We start from the raw sequence: 20,156 nt of genomic DNA, 5'->3' as shown, positions 1-20,156 counted from the left end.
AGAGAAGCTCCTTCACTCCCCTATTCCTTCCTATTTCCCCCTCAGACGACGAATTGAAGCGGACGACACCTACGGATGCGCATCATCAAGGCCGGCGCGAGCGCACGACATTTATGCCGGGGGTCCAACGAGGATGTTATTGATGGGGATGAAGATGAGCTTGATGAAGTAGCCGATGAAACCCATGAGAAGGAAGCCGATCGCGCAGGCGTACGCAATCTTGCGGAACTCGCGGGCATCCGGCTTCGTGCAGCGACGCACCAGACGGACCGAGTCGAAGAAAAACTCGCGCAACCCGAGAACCACTGAGCCAATCGGGTGGTTCGCATCTGTCAGGAACGCAGGTACCTTGTTGAGGTTAACCATCTTGGAAAGGAGAACAGAGGAGAAGCGGAGACGACGAAGCGAGAAAGGTAGACGAAACGACCCTGAGCACACACGCAGAAACACCCCGTCACAGCGAAATGCAAAAAAGAAAAAGGGCGGAATGACACACGGATGCATGGCCAAAGGTGCCGTTTACGTACACACCCTGTCCTGCAAGCGTGTAGAGAAATACATCACGCAGCAAAGAGACACATGCAACGACAAGTGATAGAAAACAGAGGCTACAAAAAGACCGCGGCTACCCATATACATTTACGCTTCAATTGCGATATGCACGGAGAGGCAGGACCTGCGTGGCTCCACACTTGTCCATGCGAACGCAACCGCCACTCCCTCCTCAAGGTCATCCAGAAGCAGCTGAAGCGAGAGAGAAACCGAGACACAGAAAGACCTTCCGCGTCTGCGGGTGTCAGCATCCCTCAAGCGGGTTTCCTCCTGTCCACACCCGCCACGGCGAGCGTTCCCCAGGCGGAGGAGTTGCAGTGACGAAAGATGCACACACAACACAAGGCCTCAGGATGACTTATCGCAGGCAGAAAAACGGACAGCGACTGCCGGAAGACCCGGAATACTCGCACAGGCGAGACCAGCGCGGGTCCCGTAGGGTGAGACGAAGAGACGAAATGACATGAACAAGCGGTCGTACACAGGAAGAAGAAACTTTTTGCCTTCCCTCCAGTTTCCAGATGCAACAGCAAGATAAAAGACACAAAGATCCCTCTCGAACGATATCGCCACCGTCTACCGCGCCCCCTCGTCAATCGGCTTTCCTGGTCGCCACGGAAGCAGGCAAATGCAATGAATTTTGCTCTCTCTTCCAAATCACGGAAAATGCAGAGTTCAGGCAAGAGTCCTAGAAGATATTAAAACACAACAAGAAATAGGACAAGACGCTCTCACACTCTCAAGCCGACATACAGGAAATGTAGCTTTTTGGTCGGGAAGAAAAACGCACCTGGAGAGAAGACGAAGGCCGTGCTCCCGGGAGTCGGCGGCCTGGAAGAAGCTTGACGAAACGGGAAAAATACAGGAAAACGAATTACTAGTGCAGTCATACACCATGTGCGCCTTTTGGCGGTGTGGCAAAGTCTTTCTGTCTCGGGTAGGTCTCTGCCGCGATAGTCCCTGATGAGATCCCGTCTCTGGAGCAGTGAGAAGACGCGGACGAACAAGTGAGGGAGAGCCGAGTGCGCAGCCAAAAGGAAAAATCGCATCGCAAGAAACCACCCTGCGGTCGCTCCTTCCGCTGCGCCTCCCCTTAAGTTTCCGGTGTATGTACACCCTGCGCGGGGTCTCCTCCACCACCTGCAGCGCTCGCTGACTCGCTCCCTATCCAACTGCTCGCTTTTCTGTCTGCACAGGAAGTTCTGGCTGAGCTTGTGATATTGCAAGTTGCTGTACTTTTATTTGGAACGAACAGCGCCCTCTTCGAACTGCAGGGCCGTAACCACATTTGCTCATGAACGGGCCACCCGTTGCCCCATTCGGTACGTAGGGGGGTGAGGACACTGGTTTGCCCCGGTTTGTCTCCCGTCCAGAACTGGTCAGAAACTCTTGCATCGGGCTTGCCAGGCTGCACGGAAAACCACAAGCTCTTGCGAGCGCAGAAACCGCACCTTCGAGGTAGCGCAGGCGGGTTCCTTGTCCAGTTGCATGAAACGAGCGGTTCAACTTCACACCGGTGCGCCTGTGCCGTAGTCGGTCACACTCTAAACGACGCTGATTGCCGTCCCCGATGGAAAGATACCCGCTCAGATCTGTGAGCGGCACAGATGTTTAAGTGAGGAAAAGCAAGTGGCTGGTGACTTATCCTCGTTTCCTCTGTATTGAAGCATAACAGCCTGGAGGGTCGCTCCGGCTGTCAACAAGCATGGGTGGTGTCTGAATCTCTGAAAGGCGCATTACTAAAACCTGAAAGAGGCACCTCCCAGTTCTTGTAACATCAGTCTCTGTAGTATGTGCTCTCTCGGCTTCAGCTATCGCCAACTGGGACCTGGACCGTCAAAAGGGCGCTGAATTCGCGCCCGTGACTTCGTCTGCCTCGCCACGCCAGCAAGACGGAAATGTTACACTGTAGCTTCCTGGCGGGTTCTCGTGCAAAATTCACGCGAAAGGGAGTAGCGAATGTCGAGTACGAAGATGGATCGGAGGCAGTCGCTTCAGGCTCCTGCTCAGCTGGCGACGCGGCATTGTCGTTTCTTGCAACCGAATATAAGCCGACCAGGCTGTGGACCCCGGGCAGGTGACTGTGAGTCACTCAGGGGTGCCTGCAGCTCAGAGCAGCATAACCTAGCATGGCTTTAATTAGATGGAGAGCTGGACTTCGAGGAAGATTTCCTGACGAGCTAGTGTGGCGCGGGCGTTGAAGCTTTGTGAGCAAGAAGGACGCGCATGCGCGGCTGATCGTAGCTATTCTCTGCGTTTTCTTTTGGATAGAGAAGGGACTAAGTGTGTGTTCGACGGCACGCACCGCACTGTGTGATGGTCCGCTTTTTCTTGAGACTAGGTTTGACTTCTGTAACCTGCATGCTTGCAACGGAACTACCCAGAGACACATTCAAGAGAAAACCAGCCTCTATCCTCTCTATCAGGCTCTTGACTCCGAGTAGTTCTCACGCGCGGCACGCGGTGTATATACACTTAGCAGCCGAAAGGCAAGCGGGAGCTTCGAGCGAACTTCATGCGGGAGATATGGATGTTGCTTTACGCTTTTCGCCCGTTTGTCTTCCTTGGCTTTTCTTTCTCTTCAGCAAGTTAAGGGTCAAGTGTGAGTGCGTGTAACTGTCGGCCTTGTTTGTGTTTTCTCTGAGGCCACCGACCTTCTCGAAAGAGAGCCCCTTCGGCTATTTCCGTTCAGCGTTGCTGCGCGAGGATCCCCGTTCCGGCGTCGTACCCGTGCCGCTTGCCCATCGTGGTACTTGACAGAGGACCTTACCCGTGGAATTTCCTCGATTATTTCTTTTGTCTTGGTTAGTTTGTGGCCTTGGCCTCCTCCGCCTCGGGGTGAGCCCTCGCCGTCTAGGCCTTCCTGTGTCCGAGCGTTGGTTGCATACATGCCTCAGCCAACACTCGACTCGCGCAAATTTCCCCCGGAGCACGAAGTCGTCACACGCCGACATCTTCCGCTTCCTCTTGCATGGCAGTGGGGTCGCGTATGGCTCGATAATTCAGGCTTTTCGCCTCCAGTTTTTCGTTTTTCCACCGGTCCGCACCCGAGCACGAGTCACCAGGCTCGCATGGTACTTGGTGACCGAATATAGCGCCTTCGCCTCATGCACAGTAGCTGAAGCGGCGAGGAAGCGCCCTCCCTTCCTTTTAGCTGTGCCCACGAACGTGTGTGTGTGTAGAACCTTGATTAGCGCCTTTTTTCCCTCGAAGCCCCGCTAAGGAACGAGGCCTTCGCTCTCGTGTGTTCCCTCCTCGGGGTGCCCAGCAACGGCGAGGCCGCAACCCGTGCTATACCGTCGTTTTGGCGAAAGTCGTTTTGTGCGTTTTCTTCCGGCGACTCTCCTAGTTTACACCCGTCGTTGAGAGAAGATCCTTCTTTCCTTTCTTGTCTGTTCGGCGCTAGCGTTGCCGTGGCATTTAGTTCTAGAGAAGCCCATCGAAAGGCGGAGACTCACACTTGGCTACAGCTGGTCTCGTATCTAGCCCCATAATTCCATGTGTGGGTCGTCGCCGTTTGGGCTTCTCACGGCTCGAGAGATGCGTCAACCTGAGGTGACCATTAGCTGCGTGTCCTTTTTTTAGCTCGCCCTGTCAGAACGGTTTTTTCCGTGGAGGAACTGTTAGCCTGCGAAAAGCGCCTTCTTCGTGTTTGTAGTCAACTTCGTGTGCCTGCCTTGGGGATTATTCTGTCCGCCTTCCTCGAGCTGCTCGCACTCCGGGGTTCGAGGAGTTGACCGCGGCTGCCTGGTCTGAACCGAACCTCGTCGCATTTTCGCGCGAGAGCTTCGTGGCCTTGTGCGCCTCTCCGCTGACTTCTTCACTGCAGCGTTTCGCTTTTCGCAATTCGCCGTGATGGATGATTTGTTGAGCGCCTTCGAGCCCGTCTCCCTTCACGACGACGTCGAGCCGCTGAACTCCCCCGGTCGGCTCGGTCCCCCGGCGTCGCCTTCTCCTCTCGCCCTCGGCGCCCAGAGCGGCAGACATCGTCTCCTAGGCGGGGAGGCTCCGTCGCTGCCTGATGCGTCGCTGTCAGCTGCTCCGGGCGTCCTCACAGCCGTCGGGAGCTCGCCATCCTTTGCGCGCCTGCAGTCGGGCGCCAGCCACGTGAGCGATGTGCCGCTGTCAGATCCAGAAGACGGCCGCCGCGCGCAACGTCTGCATGCGGACTCAGAGGGCGCTGGATTTCCGCAGGGCTTGGCGGCTGCCGCCCTCGATCTCGCGGGCGAGGACGACGAGTCCTTCGACATCTTCTTGGAGGCGGGCAGGGCGTCCTCCGCCCCCCGAGACTGCAGCGCCGCAGATGATCCTCTGCGGGTCGCCCTCGGCAGCGAGCGAGAGGAAGCGCCGCTGGAGCGCTCTGACGACCGCGAGAATCTCCCTCTGTTTCCGGTCGGGGGCGGGCTAGCCTGCAAAGGCACCGTTGCACGTGCGGCGGAAGGCGGACGTGAGTCCTCCATGGAAGACCTTCTCGGCGGCTCGCCTCCGCTCACTGAGAGAGCCGAGTGCGACGACCCAATCGCGCCACTGGAGACGAGCCACGATGAAGAAAACGGCGCAGAGGAGGCAGACTCGCCGGCGGCGATCGGCGCCGACAGCGCAATGGCGGAGGCTGAAAACCCGCGGAAAGCGGACCAACCCGGTAGCCCCGAGACGTCCTCCCTCCCAGCAGCTGCGCTCGGCGATGCGGCGTCCTCTGCGCCCTCGTCTTCTCCGTCGCCTGATTTCTCCCCCGTGCCTCCTCCGGCTGCGGCCGCGGCCTCCTCTGTCTCAGCGTCGCTCTCTGCCTCACCGTCTGCGCTGCCCTATTCGCCGGCGCCTTGCGAGGAGAGCGATCGCCGCGCGGCGGAGGACGCCCGCCGGCGCGCCGCGTTTCTCCACGCGCGAGTCACGGGATTCGTTTCGAACGAAATGTGGCTGCAGCTGCTGGGAGTTGACCTCGAAAAAACAGAAAACGAGGAACAACAAGGTGCGTCGAGTGCAGAGAAAGGCGCCGTGCGGACTGTCAATCTGGACGCAGGAATCGCAAGTGCATCTGTGAACCGAAGCGTCTCTGTAGACGCGCGCTCGCCTGCGCTGACTCTCGGTCTGAACATGCACGCGGGTCCGCGAGCACCTGTGGAGTTTTTTCCTTGCCTCTAATGTTTGAACTGACGTAGATTTCAGGCACACGCGCATGCCTTTTCTCCCGCGCGCAAGCCCGCCTGAACTCGCATCGCGTCAGTGCAGAGAAGATGCCTGCAGCGTGCCGTCTTACAGTTATTCTCCCGTGTCGACGTGAAATGTGCTTTCGCAGAGTTGCCGTCGTCGCTCAGTTCCCTGGATTGCTTTCTCCTCGACAAGGACGAGATGCGGCTGCGCAAAAACCTCTGTTCGTCTTCTTCCTTCGCGGGTCTCCACGACGGCGAGGAAGACGAAGCGGACGCTGGAGAAAAAGTGAAGAAAGCGCGGCGCTTCGCTGAGGACTACTGCCGCGCCTTCAGCTGTCCCTACACTCCGGGTGCGTTTGCGACTGCGCGAGCCACAGGCGGCGGAGGCATGTGTAACGGCGCCTCTATGTGTCTCTGTATCGTCGCGTTTTCATGTTTACCTGCATCTGGTCTCACGCGTTCACTGTTTTCGTGTCTGTGGCTGCTGCTGTGCATTTATGCGCGTGGTTCGCGCGCGCTGACTTCGAAGCTGCCCCCGCTTTCACGGCCGTCCGCGAGTAGACGCACATGTACATTTCGTGGAAGACGCGTTTCAACATGCAGGTCGTTCGCTGTCGTCGTCCCTGTGGCGCTGTTCATTTGCGCAGGCCTGCTTTTTCTCGCGCGTATCCTCTTGCGCTACTTCTCGGCGAAGTCTGATTCTGCATCCGCGTCTTCGCCGGCCTCATTCTCTTCTGCGACGCTTCTGCAAGCGCTGCATGCGTTCCGGCGGCGCCACACGTCGCGCGTCTTCGGCTCGCACGCGCGCCTAGCGCTGAAGCGCCTCCACGCGTCTGCGTCGGCCGAGGGAGGGGCGAGCAAGCGCTCGTCGTTCGCATCCTTGGTCGGAAAAATGCCCGCGGGAGCTGCTCAGGAGAGAGAAAACGCCACCAGCGTGCTCTGGGTGAACCTTGACGAGGAACAGGCCGCTCCGCTGCCTGCCGCGCATCCCGCCCCCGAGGCCGCGGCTGACCGCGGCCTCTCGGCGGCCCTTCCCACCTCTTCCTCGTCTTGTCCGTCTTCATCGCCCCCGTCGTACTCTCCGCCTCCTCCTCCCCGCCCTTGTTCTTTTCCGGCTTCTTCTTCTTTTGCAGCTGAAGGAGCAGAGGAGGGGGTGGGAGGGAGGCGAGGGGAGGAGGCGGCGGCGTGTGCGCCGTTAGCGGCCGTCGGGGAGAAGGAGCGCGACGAAGACGATTTCGAGGACGTAGGTCTCGACGACGACGGGACCAGTGGAACCCCGGCGGAGCTGTCGGCAGCGATCACGCCTGCGGAGGAGGCGGCCTCGCCTTTTTCGCTGGCGTCGCCGCCCTCGCCGGCAGCCGACGCGCAGGAGGCGCAGGCGTCGCAGGAGGAAGACTGGCGCGCGGAGCGCCGCGCCGCAGACCTCGGGCGCCAGCTGCAGTCGCTCGTCAGCTTCCATTTGCCCTTCCTCAGCGCGCATCTCGGCAGGCTGCGCCTCGCCCCCGAACGCTACGCAGACTTGCTGCTCGCGTCGGCCTTCGCGAGCTGCTGCTACGCCGACGACGAGGGAACCTGCGGGTCCGCGGCGGGGGGTGCGGAGGCCCTGAAGCCCGACGAACTGAGCCGCGAGAGGCGCGACGAGCTGGCCGAGGACGGCGCCGAATCTCCTCTCCAGGGCGACACCCACCGCTTCCCCCTGCTGCAGGAGGGGGAGGAAGAGGAGCCTGCGAAACGCAGCCTCTCCCGGACGCGCGTCGCCGAAATCTGCGTACAGCAACTCTGGCGCTTTCTCGTCCTATCCGGCGAGCCCGCGGCGTAAGTCAACGTCTGGGATGTGATAGCTGGCAACGTATAAAAGACCCTAAACTCTAAATTTGTTCGAGAGGCACGAACCCGCCTCCCCCCTCGTAGCAAACCGAGTCAGCGGCGCTCGAGACGCAGATCTATATCTATATCTATCTGTAGACCGATCTATCTAAATCCTAAACCTCATATAAATAGATACATAGATAGAGAGGTAGATAAAAGAAGAAGGGGCGACGGGGCAGGTCGCGAAGATAGAGCTGCATGCCTCAGTGTGAACGCGCGATTTTTGATTTTCTGTTGTTTTCCTCTTTCCTTCTGCAGGACGTCTCTGATTCTTCTGGCGCTGCTGTCTCAACACGCCGGGGATCTCTCGTGTTGCGCCTCGGCTGCGGCGGCGGCCGCGCGTCTGTCTTCGCTCTCGCTCACCGACGCAGACGCCTTTGGGCTCCAGGAATCGGCGTTGCAGCCGGCGCGCGCGGCGGAGACAGCAGTCTCGCGCCTTCCTGCGTCGCTCTTCCGGGACCTCAGTCTCCCTCACCTCGCGGCGGCGCCGGCGCCGCTGGGGAGCGCCGGCGCTGCGTCGCCCGCCTGCTCGTTGGTGCACGCAGGGCTTGTGGCGGCCTTCCGGCTCTGGCATGCGGCGGCGCTCTACGGCGTGCAGACGCCGCAGTCCTTCAGCCTGCGCCTCGCGAACGCCGAGGCGGCGGAGGCTACGGTGCGCGCTGGAGAAGAAGTTGTGCGAGGGCGCGGCGCGGAGTGCAGCGAAGCGGCGAGAGAGCCTGTGGACGCGAGCTCTCCTCGTGTGTCCCCCCCCGCCTTTCGCGGGTCGGCTGTCGCCGTGATGGAGCTCGAGGCGCAGGAGTTTGTTCAGGCGGTGAGGGAGTGCGCGCGGATGAAGGGGGACTTGCTCGCTCTTCAGCAGGAGCAGACGCGCCGCCTGAGAGGCCGCGAGGAGGAGGCTGAGGCAGCGGCTGAGAGCGCGGAAAAGGATCCCCTCGTCCCTGAGAACTTCCTTCTCGCGCACTGGCCCCCGTCGCTCATCGGCATCGACATTCTCTGTCCCGCGCTGCTGCTCGCCGCGCACCTGCCGCCGGCGGACAACTCAGGCGCAGCCGCGGCGGCGCCAGCCGCGGCGGCGCTGCTGCCCATGTCGGCCTGTCTGGCTGCACTGCTGGACGTCTTCGCCTTCATCCTCGAGGCCTGGGCCGTCACGCTGTTTGACTGCCGGACGCTGGAGCAAGTCGAGCGCAGCGGCTTCGTGCGCCTCTCGCACGCGCTTCTCGTCGACGGTGAAGTCCTCAAAAAGCACTCGCGGCGCCGCACGTCCGCCCTTTCCGCCGCGCCGGCTGCTCCAGCGGCTGTCGGCGTCGAGGCGGAGTCGCAGGAAGACACGACAGGGCAGCGAGACGAGAGGGCTGCCCTGGGGCCTGCGGCGACGGCGAGCGCGAAGGCGGAGCCGCCGGCCGCCGCGCGGGCGTCGTTCCTCGACGCGACTGGGCTCAAGACGCTGCTCTCTCGAGGGCCTCATACGGCTGCATCTTCGGAGACGCGCGCCGACGACGAGGTGAAGCGCGAGCCGGCGGCCGAGGACGCCAAAGGCCACGCAGAGAACGACGAAGAACTCAGGCACCTGCTCAACAAGTGCGAGGCTGCTCGCGGCAAGCCCGTGGCGGTCGTCGGCGGCGAAGACGCGGAGGGCGGGGAGCAAGGCGGACGCGGCCAGGAGACAGCGGAGCCGCCAGACAGCGCCGCGACGCTCGCGGAGCTCCTCATCCAGCACCAGTTCTCGAGGGTCTCTTACCTCGTCGGAGGCTGGAGCGGTGAGTGGACGCGCTGTCATCCTACAAAAAGCTTTTTTGTCTGCTTTTCAGGGCTCCGGCGCTGCGTGCCTTGCCGCTTGAAGCTTCCTCAGCTGGCTGCGAGGACAGGAGGAGAAAATCTCGCATTCCGAGTGTCTCTGCTTCCTGTCTGGGCAAGTTCGGGGCACTCGCAGTTGGCACCTGATGCGTTCCTGCCTCTCTTTGTCTCTTCTCTCTATGTGTGCGTCTCACTACATCTGTCCGGATGCGTTGTCTTCCTTCCTCTCTATCTCTCCTTGCGTCCTCCCTCCGGTCTCCTGATGTCTCCGGTGTGTGCATGCGCTTTTCTTCGCTGCGGTGTTTCTTTCGGCGCCTTTCGCAGCTCTCGAGGCGGCGCTTGAACGCGCGGATCTCGCGCCACAGCTCCTCTGTCAGTCCGGCCTGCTGGACGCCCGCCCTCAGGCGTCGGTTCGCCTCGCGGAGGTTTCGAGTGCTGCGGCTCAGACTGCAGCCGAAGCGGCTGCGGCGCTGCAGGAGTGGAGTTCGAAGGCGAAGGAAAAGGCGCGCGGCTGGATGAGGGCGTCGGCCTCGAAAACGCAGGCGCTGCCGCTCAAATGGTGAGTTCCTCGCGATTCAGCCTCGCCGTGTGTCTCTTGTGAGACGGCAGCCACGCAGATCTCGCCGTCGTCCTCACGTAAACGAAGCAAAACAGGCGGAGGGGCGGTTACCCGCCGCAGGGGGACTTAGGCGGTGGCCTGCTTAGCTCTGCATGCATGTCATGCCAGCTGAAATGAGACACAAACTTCGGGCTGCCGTAGGCGCAGACAGAGACAGTTTGTTCTTATATCTGTGTATATATCGATGCGTATATTTATATGCATCTGTGAGTGTGTGTACATGTATGTTGATGTTGGAGCAGTTGATATGGGGACACTTTCTCTTCTCGAAGCCGTGCCAGCTTTCGGGTTCAGGGTCTAGGAGCGAGATTGCGTAGGCTGCGCATATTTATGGAAAGTCTTCTTCTCGGGGCTGTCTCTGCCCAGGCAATCGTTTCGCGCGGGACGCCCGGCGAGTGAGGCACCGTCGGAGAAGGTCGACTCCGCGTTGGGGACCGAGGAGACAGTTCCGACCGCGGTCGGTTCAGCTCCAGAGCCCGAGCCGGAGGGCGAGGACACGCCCGCGGAGGCGAAAGAGACATCTGCGCCGGAGGCGACTTCGCAGCGCGCGCCTCTAGCGGACGTGAAGGATCAGGCGGCGCACGTCCGCAGCGCCGCAGCGACGCTCTTTTCGCAGCTGTGGACGCGGCCTGCGGCGTCGGCGGACGCGTCAACGCCTCCGCCTTCCTCCGCTTCGTTCCTCTCGCTCCTCCGCGGCGAAGGCGCGTGCCCCGGAGCCGAAGAGCCTCTCGCGGGCGCCACGGAGGCGTCGGAGGCAAAGGATGCGAGGGAGACGACAAATACGCCTGAGTCCGACCGCGTCGAAGGCGAGCATGAGGACGCAGCGCCAGGGGGAGGCGAGAAGGTCGTGAAGAGTGAGCCTCCCTCGTCGGCGTCTCTCGAGACGCCTTCGCCCTGCTCGCCGTCCTGCGCCTCGAACTCGCCGTCGCCGGTCTCCTCGGAGAAGGAGGACTCGGAGCAGCCTTCTTCGCCAGCGTCGCCTGCGTCCGCCACGGCCTCGCCGCCAGCGTGTCCGCGCGCGGTCAGGAGGGGGGCGGGCGGGGCGGGCGAGCCTTCGCGGCGCGAGAAGGTTTTCTCCTCGCTGCTTTCCTCGACGCTGGGCGGCGCGGACTACGTGAAGCGGAGCTCCGCGCGCTGGTCGACGAGTCTGAAGAACATGGACCTCTCGCGGGCCTTCCGCGCCGCCGCGCCGCGGGACCGGTCAGAGGGGGGCGACGAGGCACGCGAGGCGCCGCAAACTGCGGAGGCGAAGCAAGAGGAACTCACGCCGCGGAACGCCGAGGAGCCGCTCAGCCGAAACGTCAGCCGCGAGCGCGACCAGAAACTCGAAGACGAACGCGCCGCTGTCCTCGGCTTCAGAAACTCCTCCGGCAGCGCCGTCGAAGTCTTGGGAGGCGTCAGCAACGCCTTCACACACGTCGGAGCCCTCGGCGAAGCAGGCTTGCTCGCCAGCGATGAGGAGGTACTGCACACAAACCCTCCGTCGCCTTCATGCAGATCCCTTCCATCCGCAACTGCGTCCACGCAGAGCTCTCTATGCGTGCACATATATATATATATATATATATATATGCGTATATATGTATCTATACGTTTATCAACGTAACTATATATATGAGTATATATATGTATGCATGTGTGTGTATACGTGTATATACTTGTATATATATGTACGTATATGTATTTATGTATATATTTGGGTACGTCTATATGACGGAGGTGTGACTATTGCAGTTGCGTGAAGCTTTCGGAGTCGAGCCGCTCAGAAGAAGGATGCCTCTTGTGGCGGCTCTAGAGGCTTTTTTCTGCTGGCAGACATCCAGGGCTGTTCGGGTAGGGCAACAATGCGCCTTCATGTCGTTCGAGATGGGTATACAAATAGATAAGATATCTGTGCACATTTGCGTGTATCTGTTTTTCTTTGTGCTGTGGAAGTAGAGCCCAGACAGGATTCTCTAGAACGCCGTGTTCCGTGGAAGGTATGAACGAACGTCTTCGTTATTTTTGCTCTTCACATGCACGCGTCGCCTCCTCATGTGTGAAAGTCTGTTTTGTCTCTTTTTTCGAGCAGATTGGCGACGGGGTGTTTGAAATTGGAGGTGATGAGGAGAGTGAGTCACATGCGAGCCTTCTTTTCGCCTTCTGTTTTTGATGCTTACTTCATTTCTCAAATGTTTCTTCGTTTTTGTTTCTCGGCCGCGCCCTTCGTGGTTTGATATGCTCCTTCGTCGACTCGTCGCGCTTCCATTTTACTCCGTTCGAACGCCGTTCGTGATGGCCCCTTCAGCTGGAGGATTTCTTGTTTTTTTCCTACTTTTCTGTATTTTTCTGCACTTTTCGTTGTTTTTGTGTACGTGCAGCTGAACAGCGAGGGACGAGCGACGGCTTCGGGGCTGTGGAGCGAGTAGGCAGCGGCGGAGGCAGAGACATCATGCAGATGATGAAAAAATACGAATTGTATATTCAGGTAAAGCGAAGAGAGATGATTAAAGGGGGGCAGACCACGCAGGATGTGAATCGCGGTGTCCAGTGATCCATGCGAACATTTGTATATTTTTCTTTTTTCTCTCTCGGCGTGCTGCTCGCGCGGCCTTCCCGTAGGCGCCGCTTGAGGAGCCTTCTGCTTCATGTTTTCAAGCCTGAGACCACTTCGTTTTTACTTTTTCCTCAGGCAGAGAAGAGACGACGCTTTTGGCTATAATGACTAACAGAAGAAATGTTTATGGGCTTCAACGGCTGTTGCCGAGGCGTTGGAGCTTTCAGTCTGTGCACGGCTGTTACACCTCCGAAGCGGGGCTTTTTGAAGAGTAATCTCAAAAAATGGAGTTGGAGGATCACACCAGTGGAGTTCATCCTGAGTCATCTTTAGAAAACAGAATGGGATGTCATTTTCGAGTTCTCGATCTTTCCGATTTTTTGCATTTTTTCCAGGAAATACAGCAGCTCGAGAAAGGGGCGATCATCGACCTGGTAGAAATGCAGAAGCAAATAGGCGATCTGCAGGTCAGTAGACTTTTTTTTTTGTCGTCGCGGGGGGAGAGAAGCCAGTTCTTCCTTTGTATTCTCGTTATTTGTCAAGCAAAGTTTCTGGTCGCCCGAGAGCTGCGTGACGAGGAATGCCTTTTTTCGGTTCTCGATTACTTGTTTTCCTCGTGTGAGCTCCCCGCCAGGTGGGCGTACAGACGCTGACTGGCGCGCGTTGACGGAGCGAGACTTGATGCATGCGAGCTCATGTCGAATCTTTTTTGTTTTTTGTATAGATTTTCGAAGCGCTGAAAGTCCGGTCGGTCAAGCCGCGCTGGAGCTTCACACTCGCGGAGGGCGTCGTCGCGAAGACGGCGGAGAAAAAGTCTCTGCGTTGGCTCCTGTTGACGCTTCATCAGCTGATCGTTTTGGAGCCGCACTGCGCAGAGAAGAGGGAGGAGACTGAAGGTAAAGAAACACATCATTCGCAGTTCAAGCCTCCTATAGACTCGCCAGCAAGCCTCTGGAGTCGCGCGTCTCAGGACGTCTCTGTGTGCGTTCTATACGTGCTTGTCTGGGCTTCAACCTCGGGAAAAATCGGATTGCTGTTCTAAAACCACGTCACAGATTCGCAGGGATTCGTTTTATTCAGAGGCCTGCGGCAGCTGGATGCGCCCTCGCCGCGTGAGCGCCGTTCGCGAGTTCTTTGACAGTTTTGCGAAATGATTGAAGCGGTTCGCTTGGGCGCTCGCCCCCGCGGGGGCCTTCCTTTCTCAGCCCTCCTCTGTTCAGCGTTTTCCTCGCATTCCACCCTTCCACGCTGCCCTCGTGGCCTTCTTGTCGCTTGGTCGGTTCCCCTGGTGTCGCTTTCTGCTTTGTTCCCTTTTTGCGTTCCTTCTGTTGCCAACTCCGGCTGCGAGCGCGTCCTCTCCCTTCGTCTCGCGCAGGCCCTCGCGACGCGTCGTCTCACGCTGAGAGTGAGGGCGGGAAGACAGAAAAAACGGAGCCGCTGGAGGACGCCTCGGGCTCCTCCGGCGTCGCTCGCTGGCAAGGCCAGTGGCGCACAGCGGTTCGCTCCTTCCGCGAAAAAGCGAAGGACGCGCTGCAGCACACCAGCACCGGCATCGAGCAGCTCGGGCGCAAAGGTAGGCGAAGGAGAAAAAAAGAGGCAAACGCGAAAAACAGAGAGGAGGCGGGTTTCGCTGTGTGGCGTCATGAGTGAGGAGGGGCCGAGCGGCGCGCGACGCGCTGGAGGGCATTTCGCTTTTCGCGTTTTTCTCGAATTTTCCTTCCTCGAGTGCGCGACGGGTGTGGAGCGCAGTGCGTCCGGCAGCGCGTGAGACCGGTCTATCGGCGGCGCTTCCTTCGATTTGAATTCGCGCGCGAAAGTTGCTTTCCTGCCTCGCGCTGAACAGGCACGGAGAGCGCCGCGGGCTGCTCCACATTCGAGACGATCACGGGCATCATCAACCTTCCGCAAGTCTCCGCATCTTCGAGAAGAGGCGAAGGCTCGCGCGCGATTCGCAGGTCAGCCTCTCGATCTCCTCACCCCAGCGACGCGAGCCCGCGAGCTCCCCGGTTCCGCTGTCGAAGTTCGCGATTAAAAAACGCCCTCTTTGTCACGCGCATGCGCAGGCGTGTTCAACGATATCCACAAAAAATATATTTTGTATGAATATTTCTACATGTATACATATACTTATGTCTATATACACATACGTGCGTCCTTGAACAGAGGGAGTTGTAGCGAGAACCGCGTAGGGGAGGGGGGCAGGCCGAGGCTGCTGGGCAAGAGCAAAGAGGAGCTTCTTTCAGTTTAGCTGTGCATTAACATTGATGCAGTATCTCTCCTGCTTCGGTGTGAAGAGTCTTCCGCCCATGAAGCAAAAGGAAAAGATGTTTTGAGCATCTCGGGGCTGAGACGCGTGGAGAGGCCGGCGAGGGAAGCGTGAGAGAGCGCGCTCTTCTCTCGTCGCGGGTCGTAGGAACCTTTAGAGGTACCTCCGCTGCCTCTGCCTCGCTTTTGCGACACGAGGAAAGGTGTCTCAGTTGCCTCGTTCTGTGTGCATTAATTTTTCTTTTCTTTCAGTTGGGGATGCGTCAAGAGCAACCACAGGTTGAGCGATCTGCGGAAGGCCGTCCACTTTCCCGACGACTCGCAGCGCCTCTCGCTCGTTCTCTGCAGCGGAAAAACCAACACTTACGATCTACTCGCGCGCGCAGCCTTCCTCGAGGCGATCCAGAATCGCCCTTCGCTCGACATCGGTGTGTCTCTCTTCTTTGTTCGCCGTAGAACTTGAGCGCTGATAGCTCGGATATCGAAGTCACGCGCGTCGTCGCGATCCGCAACTGCTCCCGCATGCGCAGTTTGCTGCAAGAATATAGGCCCTCTATTCAGCGCTTTCGTGGATATTAGTTTGGCGTCGCCCTTGGGGTTTTTATTTTTAGTGCGTCTCGACGCGCATCTTTCTGTTTTTGCACTTTTTATTTCTTACCTTGCGTGCGCGTGCGTGTTTGCAGATATGAGCAGCGCGTGAGGGGGATCCGTTTTCGACTTCTTGCGGCGCCAGAAATTAAACCGGAGAAAGTAGAGAGCGGAGAACAGCGTCAAAGGCGGGAAGAGTGAAGCAGTGAACCTGGAAAGCATGCACAGAGAACGAGCGAGGAAACCGAAAGCGGAGATGGAAAAGAAGGCATTTCTGCCTTTTTTCTCTTGGCTGCTTATTTCCTGACGCTAAGTTGCTAGTTTTTTCAACAGAGGAAAATGTGTTCTTTCAGCGGCAGACACCTGTATACAAAATTTAGGTGGGCATGCGTATCCTGAGCATGACAGAATGACTTTTTCGGTCTTTATGGACAGGGAACTGGTACCCCGGACTAGGGGTTTTTAGGATTTTTTTAGGAGAGAAATTCGAGCCTGCATCTCCCACAGATTGAGCGGACACTGAGATCCCCATACCTTTATGTTTTTTCAAACCAATCCACACGCGCAGGCAGCTGTGGCTCATGCACGGAAAAGGACTACAATAAGGGCCTGTGAGGACGTGCGAGCATGTCTTTGACTACGCCGTGTTTTTTCTTTTTCATCCATGTCTTCATGTATATATATCTACATATATACATATACGTACGAATCGTGCAGAATGCGTAATGCATATGTCCCTGTATATATGCATGGCTACGTAGTGCGGTCTCGGTGGGTAGAACAGCGTAGAAGGCCTGCCTTCTTACGCTTTTTTCGAGTGATTTGAGAAGAGAATGTCGAAGCCTTTGCTGAGAGATGTGATCGCTGCTTTCTTGGCAAAATTCGCGTGTGTGCGGTGTGAAGCCTGAACTCTCGGGATCTCAAGTTGAATCCTAGACCCTAGAGGCACTTTCCCGCAAAGCAGCAGGGCGATACACGCTGTGGAAAGAACACTCGAAGGCTGCGGATCGCGGGCCCATGCCCGTAGCTGCAAGCGCCTCACGCAGTCATTTTTTTGAGTTTTTCTCAACGCATTCGCGGCATGCAGGCGCAGTTGGCGTCGCAGCCGCGAGATGCACGAGAGAATGGCCATTTGGAAATACCAAAAGTAGATCTCACACAGAAGAGACGTTCTACTTTAGAGATTAGTCGAGTAAATCTGTCTGCGGATTTGCAGGATGCGTAGTGCCCGCGAGTAGCGAGAGCGTGCTACAAAGAGAGAGCGCGACGAATCAGTTTCATGCCAAGTAGACAAATCTTCTAACCGAGAGGATATCCAGATGCGGAAGAGAAAGCGGCGTACAGGCCCGTCAACGTACGTCCGTATACTTCCACCTGCAGTGAAATATATATATATATATCCATATACATATATCTGTAGACGCAAATGTATGTGTATAGACTGTGGGCGATCGGCGGGCAAGAAACTGCATTCGAGGTGGTAATTCAGCTACAACAGCGAGACGCCCGCCAGCGTGTTTTTTTCAGGCGTCGATCTCTGCAGAAACCGTTTCTCTGTTCGGACATTTCCGTCAACGTTTTCTCAACCGGTCTCCTGACTCAACAAACTTCCGCGTGCGCGCTGAAGAAGAACGCATTCTTCCCACTAATCATCCCTTCGCTTTTTTCGCCTGTTCTGAACCCTTATGTTAGCTCCTGTTTCCGCAACGCGCAAGTGTTTTTGACTTTCTAGATTTGTTTCTCGATCTTTTCCCTGAGGCCGCCGAGGTAGTCCTTGACGCCGTGAAAGGATGCCTCCATCATTTTTTCGCCGCGGCGCCAGTTGGCAGGGCAAACTTGCTTCCCGCCGTTCTTTTCAACTTCGCGAATCATCTCGCAGACGCGGAGGGCCTCCTCGACATTGCGGCCAAGCGGGAGGTCGTTCACCGTCATGTGGCGGACGTTCTTCGCGCCGTCGATGATCACCAGCGTGCGCAGGGCGACCGAGTTGTTCAGCAGCGAGTGGTATCGGCTCGAGATCGTCTTGTCCAGGTCAGAGACCAGCGGGAAATCCAGCTTCCCGATCCCGCCCTCCGCTAGCGGAACCCGCATCCAAGCCTGGTGCGTGAACACGCTGTCCACCGACACGCCCACGACCTGAAACAAAAAAGAGCACAGCCACGAAAAAGATAAAACGCAGATAAACGCAGCCGCACCGATGCACAAATATACACATAATTATATATTTAGACATTCATTTGTAAATATATTATATGTAGAGGTCTGCATACATATACATATATATAAATATATATATATATATATATATATATATACGGGTCTATGGGCGCTCGTCCATCAGGGAAGGCGTGCAGGGCCCTTCGCTGGAGCGGAGCTCGAGGGTCAGCCTCCCACTCCAGAAAACTACTGATTTGTACGTCTCTCTACATAATAGGACATTTTCAAATCAATAAAAGTCCAAGTGAATATAAACTACCCACATACATCTGTCTATTTATGCCGACATATCTATCCACATATATCTATGCATGTGTGTTGTTATTCGTGGATCGGGCTGGGAGAGCAGCGCCGCAGGTCTGGATGCGCGCACGGCGATGCCCCTCTGAGGCTCCAAGCCGCGGAAGGCCTTCTGTCTCCTTCTTCACGACCGCAGCTATGAAAAAAAGATTCACATGCATCAAGGCGCGCATGCGTAGTCAGGTGGCGCGGCGCAGCGGCTCCACCCCCCCAGCGAGGAGACGCTTGGAAGCGGCTTTTTCGCGCGCACGGAGTTCGTGAGCTTACCTTGAAGCCGAGCTTCTCGAAGTCCGCGACCGCGGCATTGAAGGCGAGTATCTCCGAAGGGCAGACGAAAGTGAAGTCGAGAGGATAAAAAAGCAACACGACGCCGGAGCCGTTGCCGCACAGCTCAGACAGCGTCAGCTTCGCGATCTCGCCTGAACAAACAGACGCGCACGTCTTCTCAGATGCAAGCTGCCCAGCAGAACAGCTTTACACCAGTGTATATAGAAGTCGCTGGACAGGTACATTCACAAAAAATAGATATATCGGTAGAGATCTGCTCGTATCGATCAGAGGAAGACACGCAGCACACAGCTTTCTGAACATACACACGTGCAAGGGTAGCTGCTTAGCTACCCAGAGACGCATATACTGTGAGCGCCCGTCGAGCCAGAGTTACACGGCCACACGACAGATTTCTGGCGTCTAGTTCTCTTCCCGAATCTCACTGGCTTTTTAAAGTCCGCCTCAGGCCAAGAGGGACAGTGACCTTCCCTCGGTGCGGCTGTCTTTCTCTCTCTTTTGCCTCGTTCTGCGAGCTGACCTCCAGGCATCGCGGCGTCTGCGGTGAAGTCTGGCGCAGGGCGGGCGACGAGAGAAAGATTCGCGAGTCTCTCGGGGGCTTCGCTGGCGAACGCGCGGGTCTCCATGCAGAAGGAGAGAGGCGCGGCGGCGGCGCGGAGCGAAGAAGCGGCATTGAGCTTCGCGAGCGGCGCGGCGCTGGGTGTACGTACAGCCCGCAGTGCGAGCGAAGAGAAAATCGAGGTGGCGCGGAGGCAAAAAGTCGCCATTGTGTCGCGAGGTGGATGGACGCAGACAGGAGAATACGAAAAAACACAGACACTCTTGCAGAAAAGGACGGAAAACGAGGCGGGCTGGCGGGAAGCACGAGACAGCGAAAGCGCAAAGACTCGTGTGTATGAGCGACGGCAACCAACGGAGGCGAGGGAGAAGTCTGGTCGAGTTAAAAAAATGATTGAAACCAACGAAACATCAGCGTAATTGACCGTGCAAGTGGGGAAGCGACGACGAGCAAAAAGGGGAAGCGATTTACGGGAAGAGAGGAGACACAGATGCACACGCTGTGCGGCAGCGCGCATGCTAGACGCGCCAGTGGAACTCAATTTTCAAGGCGCCTTGTGCGGTGGCCTTTCAACTTCTTCACCTTCCTTTCCTTCTCTTTCGCTGTCGCTTTCTTCTTCTTCCGTGCAAAAGCGGACGCACACACGCCGCAAGGCGAAAGTTGCAGAGCGAGCACTCGGGTTTCTCGAGAGCTGTGTCTGGAGATCTCTCCGTGCGCGGCCTCAATTTCGTACTTTCGCGTCTCGCTCGTTTTTCGCGTCCCTCGCGCTGCCGCAGGGATGCGTTGGCGTTGCAGAGGCTCGCTTCCGGCTGGAGACTCCGTCTGATGTCGCGCTTCCTCCCTCTCTTTCGTGCTTCTGTCCAGCACGGTGCTCTGGAGAGAACAAGAAAAGCCCGCACAGCTCTCACCTTACCTCCTGCCGAGTCTGTCAATTGTGGCGGGGTCTCGCCTTTCGGCGTCTCGGTTTCGCCGCCTGCTGCCGGAATTCTCGGCGCTTGTGCTGCCCAGTATCTTTTGGCGTCGACTCCCCAGGCAGCTCCAAAAGGAAACGGCAGGGCGCCACGCGAGACGCGCGTGCCTACGATGGAGCGCAGAGGATCTCGCACGCTTAGACGCGCCTTGACAGAAGCACCACATCTGCAGGAAGCGGGCAGCGCCATACAAGATTTGCCAACGGTGCATGACTGCGTAGCCTAGCCATCTATCGCGCAGCAAACAAAAAGCGCACATCCGCACACGCGACGAAAAAGCTTCAATCCACGACTCTCTGGCTGTGTCGAGAGAGTCCAACTGACCGCAGCGCGAGAAGGCAGTGTTGCCTCCCTGTCCACTTGCAGACGAACCCCACACTGCATCTGTCGATATGGAAGGCAGCTTGAGTGCGTCTCCCCTCCCCCCTCCGCCCGTTTGTAGAACGTG

The 20,156-nt window shown here is 57.6% G+C and overlaps 3 protein-coding genes across 3 annotated transcripts; 1 reads left to right on the top strand and 2 right to left on the bottom strand.

Annotated features, from left to right (window-relative positions):
* Positions 1 to 111: 111 nt before the first annotated feature.
* On the bottom strand, positions 112 to 366 carry BESB_010780 (protein translocation complex, SEC61 gamma subunit; the record flags this gene model as incomplete). Its single annotated transcript, XM_029359832.1, has 1 exon — positions 112 to 366. One exon carries the CDS (start codon positions 364 to 366, stop codon positions 112 to 114), a length of 255 nt encoding a protein of 84 aa, XP_029222745.1.
* Positions 367 to 4,407: 4,041 nt separating this feature from the next.
* Positions 4,408 to 15,248, top strand: BESB_010770 (uncharacterized protein; the record flags this gene model as incomplete). Its single annotated transcript, XM_029359831.1, has 13 exons — positions 4,408 to 5,656; positions 5,849 to 6,052; positions 6,350 to 7,517; positions 7,830 to 9,328; positions 9,690 to 9,924; positions 10,351 to 11,446; positions 12,053 to 12,095; positions 12,345 to 12,451; positions 12,916 to 12,987; positions 13,245 to 13,416; positions 13,896 to 14,093; positions 14,364 to 14,475; positions 15,038 to 15,248. The coding sequence occupies 13 exons, from the start codon at positions 4,408 to 4,410 to the stop codon at positions 15,246 to 15,248; spliced, it is 6,366 nt and encodes a 2,121-aa protein (XP_029222744.1).
* Positions 15,249 to 17,101: 1,853 nt separating this feature from the next.
* On the bottom strand, positions 17,102 to 18,945 carry BESB_010760 (peroxiredoxin PRX3; the record flags this gene model as incomplete). The annotated part of the gene is made up of 3 exons (XM_029359830.1): positions 17,102 to 17,509; positions 18,158 to 18,309; positions 18,699 to 18,945. 3 exons carry the CDS (start codon positions 18,943 to 18,945, stop codon positions 17,102 to 17,104), a joined length of 807 nt encoding a protein of 268 aa, XP_029222743.1.
* Between the last annotated feature and the right edge of the window lie 1,211 nt (positions 18,946 to 20,156).

This window comes from Besnoitia besnoiti, chromosome I (genome assembly GCF_002563875.1).
Source record: "Besnoitia besnoiti strain Bb-Ger1 chromosome I, whole genome shotgun sequence".
NCBI lineage: Eukaryota > Apicomplexa > Conoidasida > Eucoccidiorida > Sarcocystidae > Besnoitia > Besnoitia besnoiti.
The sequence above is the reverse complement of the archived record's forward strand: the minus strand, read 5'-3'. Positions and strand labels throughout refer to the sequence as shown.